At 41.8% G+C, this 11154-nt stretch overlaps 1 protein-coding gene and 1 pseudogene across 1 annotated transcript; one reads left to right on the forward strand and one right to left on the reverse strand.

Annotated features, from left to right (window-relative positions):
• Positions 1 to 1281: 1281 nt before the first annotated feature.
• On the reverse strand, positions 1282 to 9013 carry LOC140925928 (uncharacterized). The gene is made up of 3 exons (XM_073375757.1): positions 9008 to 9013; positions 7847 to 8093; positions 1282 to 5503 (listed from the first exon to the last, which is right to left on the reverse strand). Exons 1-3 carry the CDS (start codon positions 9011 to 9013, stop codon positions 2175 to 2177), a joined length of 3582 nt encoding a protein of 1193 aa, XP_073231858.1. The 3' UTR covers positions 1282 to 2174.
• Positions 9014 to 9554: 541 nt separating this feature from the next.
• On the forward strand, positions 9555 to 10360 carry LOC140925929 (uncharacterized; annotated as a pseudogene).
• Positions 10361 to 11154: the final 794 nt, after the last annotated feature.

Consider the following 11154-nt stretch of genomic DNA (forward strand, 5'->3'; position numbering starts at 1 on the left):
TGGATTAAATAATTCGACTTTACATTGAACTAATTGCGTATGACTTAAACCATTTGTAAATGTTTGGGTGAATTCTTACTTTACTCAAACCATTACACAAAAAGGGCAGCCGACCGTTCGTTATCAAGCTCGATCATTTCGCATATGGTATATTGATGGATTATAATTTAAACAAACCGATTCTTGTTTGACGGTATCGTTTTAACATACACCTGTGAACAGCTTCTCTTCTGACCAAATCGTTTGTAGTTTAGGTGAACCATTTCACACAAAACAACCAGATTATTTTATTCTAAGAATGATCATTTCTTTGTTATTTGAACCATTTTGTAATTCGTCATAGTGACTAGACCATTTGCGTTTTCTCTGTGTTATTTGACATGACTGTATATTTGGTTGTAACGGCCGCCCATAAAGAAACATGTGGTGTAGCATCGGTTCAGTAAATCATGCTATAAAGGGCTAGCCACCTTTCTTTGTAGTGACATTGATTCTGAGCTATCATAAGCTAAGGGATTTTTTTAGTGCGCCGCGAAGGGAGAAAACAATTGGGTAATTCGTGTGACCTGCGGAATTAATCTGCGATCAGGCAGATCAGGGGTCCTAACGTACGTTTACACAAATCTTCCGCCTCATCGAAATTCTTGGGCGCAACGTACATTGAACAATAATTAAATTTGAGCTTGCGGATGAAGGACCAGCTTAAAAGTACATTCAAATCAGCTGGAGAGATCGACTAAAAAGGGCATAGAAATCGCGTTACCTAATAAGACGGACACAACCCTTTTTTTCTAGAACTTCCTAACTTGACAAAACGGGAGGAACATTCGATTTTCCAAAGGAAACTTTTCGGTTTTCCCATTTAAGTACCCTTTTCACGTTGGCTTTGGAGCAACCGCAAGTGATAATTTCTCATGTTTGGGTGTGATCGCGGGTCGAAAATGTGCAAGCTTTGTCATTTGATAGAGACCTGGCACTAACGCTCGTATTTCTGATAACTTATGCAGGACTCAGAATCACTTTTAGAGTTTGTAATTGACCGAAATAAATAGAGTTAATGGATTAAAATACCCAGACACCCGGCTCAATACGAGACATAGACAGCCCACATTAGCTGGACATAGTTGTTGGGAGTGACATTGCTACTTCTCATTTACAACGACGTCAGTCTTTTTGGCACCTGGGCAGAGATAAGGACACAAATACTATCAGCTGAATACGAAAACCAACAGCAACAACGATTACAAATAAAACAATAGTTTTAATTAACACGTGTGGGTGTAAGAGCAGTTGGTACTAAGTGAGGGATCACATAAAGACACGCTACATGTAAGTTACAGTCGAAACTATATCAAACAGCCTTCCTCGACCTAGCGGCTAGTCATCAAAAGCGTCAATAAATAATTTATCACTGAAAGCTAGACCTCAATTAAGAGGCCAATTGGCCTTCCTTGAAATAAGAGTGACTGCTTGATTGACGTTCGACTGTTATTGTAAAATAAAACTTGAAAAGTGTGGTCATCTTTTGAGGCTGAGCAAAATTGAAACTTTTTTTTGTATTTTAAAATATTTCTCCGTTTCCTATTGGTTTAAACAAAAAATACGCAAATAAACGAATAATCTTGTTCTGTTAGCGTAAGACGCTCAAAACAGGATATCTCTTTTTAGCCTTTAGATCAAATAACTTCCAGCTCTCTTCTATGAAATTCTGCACTGACACTTTTGCAACTTTCATTCAAAACCTCGCTAAGCAAACTTACGGCATGAACTAACCACTTACTAGGCGATCAGATGCGAGAAATTTAAATGCTTGTATCATTGAACTATTGCGTCTTGTTCATTGCTAAAATTGAGGGAAAAAATGGCGTCAACGCTAACAAATCAGAGTTGAGTAACTTTGCTTTCAATGTTATGATAAATGTAACATAACAATATCAGTGCAGTTAGAGTACAAATTACAAAAGGTTCTATTGGGGATTCAAAACGAGTTCTCCAAAGACGATCCGTTTGATTGTCCTTCACTTACAATTATTATTCTCGTAAATACAAGAACAATTATCATTACAATGTTCCTCATTTTAACGTTACTTATTTACATACTTTTCTTTATCTTCCTCCTCCTCCGCATCATTATTATAATCATCCTGATCGTCAATTTATCATCATAATCATGCTCAAGCAAAACATAGTTCAGCAGTTGTATTTACCGTATACACATTGGGCAATTCAGCAGCACCAGAATCACTAATACTGTTCTCACTCAAATCCAGCTTAGTTAAGGAGGACTTGACTGCGAGAGCCTGGGAAAGAGCTGCAGCACCAGAATCACCAATGCGGTTCCGACTCAAATCCAGCTTAGTTAAGGAGGAGTTGACTGCAAGAGCCTTAGAAAGAGAAGCAGCACCAGAATCACCAATATGATTCCCACTCAAATCCAAATTAGTTAAAGAGGAGTTGACTGCAAGAGCCTGGGAAAGAGATGCAGCACCAGTATCACCAATGCTGCTCACTCTCAAATTCAGCTTAGTTAAGGAGGAGTTGACTGCAAGACCCTGGGAAAGAGATGCAGCACCAGAATCACCAATGCTGTTCCCACTCAAATCCAGCTTAGTTAAGGAGGAGTTGACTGCAAGACCCTGGGAAAGACATGCAGCACCAGAATCACCAATGCTGTTCCGACTCAAATCCAGCTTAGTTAAGGAGGAGTTGACTGCAAGACCCTGGGAAAGAGATGCAGCACCAGAATCACCAATGCGGTTCCCACTCAAATCCAGCTTAGTTAAGGAGGAGTTGCCTGCAAGAGCCTGGGAAAGACATGCAGCACCAGAATCACCAATGCTGTTCCGACTCAAATCCAGCTTAGTTAAGGAGGAGTTGACTGCAAGACCCTGGGAAATAGATGCAGCACCAGAATCACCAATGCTGTTCCAACTCAAATCCAGCTTAGTTAAGGAGGAGTTGACTGCAAGACCCTGGGAAAGAGATGCAGCACCAGAATCACCAACGCAGTTCCCACTCAAATCCAGCTTAGTTAAGGAGGAAATGCCTGCAAGACCCTGGGAAATAGATGCAGCACCAGATTCACCAATTCTGTTCCAACTTAAATCCAGCTTAGTTAAGGAGGAGTTGCTTGCAAGACCCTGGGAAACAGATGCAGCACCAGAGTCACCAATTTGGTTAATACTCAAATCAAGCTCAGTTAAGGAAGAGTTGACTGCAAGACCCTGGGAAATAGGTGCAGCACCAGAGTTACCAATACTGTTCCAACTCAAATCCAGCTTAGTTAAGAAGGAGTTGACTGCAAGAGCCAGGAAAAGAGATGCAGAACCAGAATCATCAATGCTGTTACAACTCAAATCCAAATTAGTTAAGGAGGAGTTGACTGCAAGACCCTGGGAAAGAGATGCAGCACCAGAATCACCAATGTTGTTCGATCTTAAATCCAGATTAGTTAAGGAGGAGTTGACTGCAAGAGCCTGGGAAAGAGATGCAGCACCAGAATCACCAATACTGTTCCAACTCAAATCCAGTTTAGTTAAGGAGGAGTTGACTGCAAGAGCCTGGGAAAGAGATGCAGCACCAGGACATTTAATTGAGTTGGTTCTCAAATTCAAATTAGTTAAGGAGGAGTTGACTGCAAGAGCCTGGGAAAGAGATGCAGCACCAGAATCACCAACACTGTTTAATTCCAAATTCAGATTAGTTAAGGAGGAGTTGACTGCAAGAGCCTGGGAAAGAGATGCAGCACCACGACATTTAATTGAGTTGGTACTCAAATTCAAATTAGTTAAGGAGGAGTTGACTGCAAGAGCCTGGGAAAGAGATGCAGCACCAGAACCATGAATACGGTTCCCACTCAAATCAAGCTCAGTTAAGCAGGAGTTGACTGCAAGACCGTGGGAAAGAGATGCGGCACCAGAAGCATCAATGGAGTTTTTACTCAAATCCAAATTAGTTAAGGAGGAGTAGACTGCAAGAATCTGGGAAAGAGACGCAACACCAGAATCGTTAACCTGGCTCTCCCTCAGCTTTAACTGAGTAAAGTTAAGGTGCTCCCATAAGGTTTGAAGTAAACTTGCGTTCTCAGATAGACTTCTTACAGCAAATAATACACGTTTTGAAACGTCATTAGCTGCGTCTGTGTCTAACTTAAGACTTGTGAAAGTGATATTTGCAGCCACGCTTTTAACGAGAGATTCTGCAGTTTTCTTACTTTTTGACACCAATATTCCTATCAAGAATACAAATACTTGATATAGTTCGCTCTCATATCTTTGATCAGTCACCACTGACTCGCAGCTCATTTTTCCTTCAATAAGTTTTCCAGCAAGAAAGAAACCAGAAAAGAATTCTTGAAAGCTCTTATGAGGAAATGCGTAACGCGCACGAACTCTCCTCTTACTGCCAGCAGGCTGAAGTGAAAGGAATCCCATCTTGGATAAGACGATGCAGCCACCGCCTGATTGATGTTCTTCAAAACACAACCCTCCGTTTTGAAGAGACTCGAACGCCATTCTTCCGAGATATATCAAGTCTTTATTGTAGACGGACAAGAGGTCTTTACTGTCGCTCGATAGTCCTTGCTTTTGTTCATATCTTTCCAAAACAAGAAGAACAATCTCAGTGTACAATTCAGTTCTGCTCGTTGGGAACACGCCCTTTAAATCCTCCCAGATAACACAAAGCAAAGCAGTGTTTAACGGATTTGTTGTCAAATCGGGCAGATTTTGAGGTTTTTCAGACTCAATTAACCAGGGATCAGCCCATACCATTTCCATAAGCTTCATGGCCAAATGCTCTTTGTTGACGTTTTTAAAGTATTTATGAATAAAGCTTTCTGTATCCTTTCGGGTAAATCCTACAATCTCCCAAAGAATGTCACAGTACCGCCTTGCATTCCTTCCAGCCTCATGAAGAGACGTGAGAACAATGTAACAACTTGCGAGTTCTTTACCTTCAAGAAGGTTATAAAACATTTTGTGGTTTCTAGGATCCGCTTCGTCTAGTCCATCTAGCACTAACAGAACCTTGGACTGATTTTCACGAATGAATTTAAAGAAGCATTCCTTAGTTTCATTATCCATTTTCTCGGGGAGAACTTGATCATCAATAGCTTCCCAGATGTCAGACTTCATTTCGAGACATTTGAGAAGTAGAAGCACTTCAATCTTTGGAAAGGACGGGTTCAATTCGTCTTGCTTAGCTGCCCAGTCATACGCCAGTTTTTGACAGTACGTGGTTTTTCCCATACCAGAACCTCCCTCGATCAAGACTGTTCTCGGCCTTTGGCAGTCGCGGCGCGCTTTAAAGACTGCAGACATATTGGTTATATCATGAGTAAGTACTCCTTTGGTTTTTTCTTTTCCAACGATCTTTAATCTCGTAAAAATATCATTCATATGAAAGCTAGAATCTTCTAACCAAGAGACGGGTAAGAGGCGTTGTTCACGTGTTCTGTAGAGCTGACGAACCTTTTCTATGGCATCCGTTGGGTACAAAGAATCTACAATTGGAAAATAATAACAGCCAATTTAGTTCATTAGTTTTTTTATTGTTGCCGATGGAGGGGGGGGGGGGGGGGGGGGGCGGGCGGGCGGGAAGCGAGCGTGGTTAATCCGAGAAGCATGAATTCTTATTCAACGACGTTTTTTCCGTCGCACGCCAATTTCAGAGATTTGCACACCTAAAGTTACCCTAAGCTTAAGAAACAGGGGAGTTTCACTCATTTTGATCTTACGGAGTAAGTGAGGGAGGTATCAATCTTCAGTCCACGAAAATAAAGCTCGATCTACGATGGATTAAAACCTGTTATTGCGGTTCTCTGGTATGCTGGCTTATGCCATCAAAGACAAAATTTTTTAGATACTTAAAAATTCAAATTACCTGAAGTACAATGTTTTATTAACTGAAGATATGACTTGGCATTTTATTACCACATGTATTGAGTTTTGTACTACATGGTGGTGTAGCACTCCTTCAGATAAAATAGCCTAAAGACAGTAGTTTTTGGCGTGTTTCATGCCTGATCTGCAGGTGAATGTACACTCTTTACGTAAAACTGACCGTGGTAAAAGGCACTTTTAGGTATTAAAAAGTTGATGTGGCCTCCTCGAAGCGCAGCCCCATTGGAATAGAAATTTGAAACCTATGGATGCCAGAACATCTGGTTATGAAGTCAGCGTAACACCGTCCGCGCGTACAGACTGTGGGTGAGGCAAAAGGGGAGACTCTTTGAGGGGAGTGCAATGGTTTGTCTTGGCGAAAAGTTAATCAGTTTAGAGGCTACTAAAAAAGTTGACGTTTCTTGTGTTTGTCTAAGACAAACCTTCAAGAATAAAATTTAAAGGCATTGTTTTTAGTTTCGTCACGCTTTGGTCGCGCTCCAGGACCAGTCTAGTTTCCGAATGGTCAAAATTTTGACGGGTGAATGCTCGCGTAAAAACATTCATTCATTCATTCATTCAACATTCCCAGCTTCTGCCTCGCTTTCGTGCGGCTCATCAACACAGCTGTCCATTGCAATGCGGGCTCAACCACTTGCTTTACTCGATTCGCTTCCCGCTTTATTTTCAAGTATTTGGACGGACTTGTATGTTTTTTAATGCATTTTATTTAATCCTTTACCAGGAGAGAATGAGTTATAAAGTCTTTGTTTCCTATAAGTAAGGCAAAAATTGTAATTGTCATTTCTATTGTAAATATTAAACCGAATGTAATCTTATACTTTAGACTTTAACAATTAGGTGTCCTAAATATAGGCCACGTGTAGCCATCTGAAAGCGTGCGAAACGTTAATGAAGTTGGTTAGTTCAGTTCAGTATAGACTTGCCACAAGACGACTGCGTGAGCGCCGAAAGCGCGAGGGACGCTCGCGAAGCTGAATTTTGAGAACGTTAAAATCATAACGCGCGCGGTCCTTGATCTATCATAGTTTGCAACAAAGGATAGAGCACAGGTGTGTAGATCTTAACTCGAAACAAATAAAAATACAATTCCGTGGTTTTTAAATCCTCCACGAGAAACCCTTACTCCATTCGGACTGCTTCTGAAGACTTAGATTGCCATAATTATCTGTCGAGCCACGCCTAAGAGGGACTTTAAATTTGACCTACGAGAATGTCATTAGCACGATGTAAAGAAATCGGTTTTAAGACTGTTTGTCACTCAACCGAAGATTTGTGTCGGTCCAGGAAGTTGATCTCGACTCGTCAGGTATTGCGACGGGCTTAGAGAGAGCCTTACCTTGCTTGTTCTTGTTTTTTAGTTGAACGCAGGGCCTGAAAGCTATAATGTTAATCCTTTACTGCATTCAGATCCCTCCCCCCCTTTTTTGCGCTCTAAATAAAACGTAAACTACGAGCGGAGGCTTCATTTTTGCGATGTGGGCGTGGCTACCTGGTTAATTTTATTAATGTTTATTACTGCCAAACAAGAAAGATAAGATGTTAGGCTAAAAGATAACGAAGTCTTATGAATGAATGGAAATTAAAATAGCTAAAAACTTGTTGAACCGATTCCAGATATAACATGATAAAAACATTTAAAAATTTCAAAGGAACTGTATTTTTCTAAAATCATAATTATTCAACGTTTGGTTATCATCATCTACTGTATCATCAAGCCAAATAGGCAAATAAGAGCAAATTCTAAATTTCACCACCGTTGCAGTTTCATTTGTAAATTTTGGTGAATTCTCTCCCTCAGGTGGCAGTTACAATCAATATGAGTATCCCGCAGACTCTCAGTCAATGATTTCACTCTGATTAAGATGGCCCATCAACATACCTGCAATTTTCGAGAGAAGCTTAATTATGACAAGCTCTGTATTGCTCTTCTTTTATAGTACTCGTGATTTTAATTTTAGCTAGACCAAACGTTCTAAGAAGTTCCTCTGTCACAAGGAATTTTTGTGCCATTTCGTTAAGACAACCTGTGCTATAGTCTTCCCACAGTCCTTCCAGGATCTCAAGAGAGCTACATTCTACCATGACAATTAAACTTCCACTGGTAACATCCACAATAAGAGCGTTACGCACCCTTTCAATGTACTCAACAAACCCGTTAAACTCCTCTGGTGTTGATGGATCAACTTTCTGCAAGTATTTTGACGAAATGAAATTCAGAACTTCTTGTGATGAGAGGTAACCAGCCGGAAGCCCTGCATTTTTGTTCCATCTAGGGTAATATCGAACTAGTAGAGCTAGTTTGAAGGACAATGGGGCTAATGAGCCATTAGCTGTGGTCACACTAGAGACGTTTACCTAGGTAAAACCGATTTACCTAGGGCAAATTCATCAAAAATCTCCCGAGGTAAATTCATCTCGGGTTTTGTTTTACCTAGGTAAAAATTCTGGGAAGGTCACACTACTGATATCGCCTCCCAAGAAGGCAAAATGCGCAGGGATCTAGCTGATCAAAGAGACGTTTTTTTTCTTTTATCTCGCTGTTATTTCTTTCGCTAAGTCAACGTGCAAGGTGAAGAAAGGCGAAGACGTAGAGGACTCGTGCTCCCAAAATTTATTTCAGAGCGTGATCTATGTCCGGTTCTGTCATCAAGACCTTCGCCGATGAGCGTCTATTGGCTAGCAACCTCGGTATTTCATTTTTCCCTAGCTATTGCTTTGGGGTAGCTGTCAAGGTAAACTCTATTGTTTTCAAGACATATCCAAGACCCAGAGGTTAAAATTTCTCCGAGGTAAGTTACCTAGGAAAAAATCGGTCACACTTAAAAAATCAAGTTACCCTGGGTAAACTGTCAACAAGTCGTGTTTACCTAGGTAAAAAGTCTGTGGTGTGACCACAGCTATTGTTATCTGGTGTTGTGTCGGAGAGCCGCTTTGTCATCCGTGATAACCTGGAATGTTGTGCATCTCGTATCAAGATCAAGCGAAGCAAATGCCGGTGTGCATATTACTCCAATTCGACCGCGACATTCCAATGCCTACTCCAAGGCGACCTGGTATTTAAACTAAATCCCGGTCCCACGGGCGATCAATCAACCATTCACGTTCATTGTTCCGTTACACGTCGTCGCGTCCTATTGTCCACCAGAACAAGCAACCACTCGAATCTTAATACAGTTAAGAGAGCGCCAACAACAAAGCATTTCAACACGCCAATTCTTGAACAACAGGACAACAGGGCATTCCAGTTGGCAGTTTGAATGCAAGATCATTAAGAAATAAATCAACGGCTTTTGTGGACTTGGTATGTGATTTGAGGGCTGAGTTGTTTACGATATGCGAGTCCTGGCTCCATGATCTTGACTCTGCGATTTTAAGTGAGTTCACTCTTCCCGGTTATTCGAAGCTCTACCACTGTCCTCGTGCTGATCGTAGGAGTGGCGGGACTGCGCTATTATATCGGGACGGTCTGGATGTAAACAAAGTGTTTTCAGCCGAGCGATCTTCGTTTGAAGTGTCGGAATGGCTTGTGGTGTTTGGATCTGTTCGTCTGCGTGTTGTCATCGTGTATAGGCCAACATACTCTGCGGAGCAACCCGTGACTACGAGTGTTTCCTTTCATGAATTCTCAGTCTATCTCGAGTCGTTAGTCATGTGTAATGAGTTACTGTTAATATGTGGTGATTTTAACATTCATATGGACGTTCCATCAGACGCTGACACCATCCGGCTCAAGGACCTGTTGAACTCTATGGGTCTGGTACAGCATGTCAAACGACCCACGCACATACATGGCCACACCTTAGACTTAATTATCACACGGCAGGCTGACGATATGAGTGAGTCCCTTCCTGGGAGATATTTCTCTGACCATGCTGCCGTGATATGTAAGCTGTGTGGCGAAGCCTCCGCTAAGAATTAAACATGCTGAATACAGGAAACTCAAATCAATTGATATAACTAAACTGAAAGAAGATATCCGCAATTCTCAGCTATATCAAGACCCGCCTAATGATTTGAACATGCTTCTCGACTGTTATAACACTACTTTAAGATCACTATTAGATGATCACGTGCCCGTTTGTTCTCGTCATGTCTCCACTCGACCCAGGCCCCCATGGTTCAATGAAGACATAGTTCAGGCTCGTAGGGACAGGAGGAAGGCCGAAAGAAGATGGAGGGCAAGTGGTCTCCAAGCAGATCTTGTAGTGTTTAAAGCTAAGCGAAATTGTGTCATACATTTGATGAATGAAGTTAGATGTACTTATTACAAGGAATTCATTGACGAGAACAGTTCGGACCAATCAAAGCTGTTCCGGGCTAGCAAGAACCTACTAAATTTGCAAACGGACAAGTCTCTCCCACCTCACACTGACGCCTCTGTTCTTGCAAATGAGGTGGGTGAATACTTCATCCATAAAATAGTGGCTATTAGATCAAAGCTAGATGCATGGTGACAGGGTCTCTCCTGCGGTTACTGAGCGGGCGCCTCACGGTTCATCGAGTAGTGATGACCTTGTCACGCTATCAGAGTTTCAGCCTCTCTCCGAAGAGGCTGTAAGAAAGATGTCTGTGGCTTCTATGAAGACATGTACTCTGGACCCTCTTCCATCATCCATCTTGCTGGTTTGCATAGAGGAGTTACTTCCAGTGATTAGTATGATGGTGAACGTATCACTAGAGCATGGCTACTTTGCAGATGACTGGAAAAGGGCAGTAGTACATCCTCTGCTCAAAAAATCTGGTCTTCAATTGATAAACAAGAACTTTCGGCCTGTGAGTAATTTACAGTTCACGTCCAAACTCAGAGAGAAAGCGGTTGCAGTACAATTACAGGAGCACATGCTAGTCAATGGCTTGTTTCCAGAATTGCAAAGTGCTTACCGCCAACATCATAGCACTGAGACCGCACTACTCAAGGTGAAGAACGATCTCCTAATGGCGATGGATAAAGGTCAAGTTACGCTGCTGGTGCTTCTCGACGTAAGGTCTGCATTCACACCGTCGAACATGAGATCCTTCTGGAACGATTGAGGTCAACAATTCGATTGCGGGGGGAAGTACTTTCATGGTTTGAGAGTTACCTTAAGGGCAGATCGCAGCAAGTGTCTATCAACGGAGCTCTCTCAAAGCCGTTTGATTTGAAGTGTGGCGTTCCTCAAGGGTCGTGCCTGGGCCCGCTTTTATTTACCATCTACGTGAGTAAGCTGTTCCAGATTCTAAAACACCATCTGCCCTCCGTTCATACTTA

Source organism: Porites lutea, chromosome 2 (genome assembly GCF_958299795.1).
Source record: "Porites lutea chromosome 2, jaPorLute2.1, whole genome shotgun sequence".
Taxonomy (NCBI): Eukaryota; Metazoa; Cnidaria; class Anthozoa; order Scleractinia; family Poritidae; genus Porites; species Porites lutea.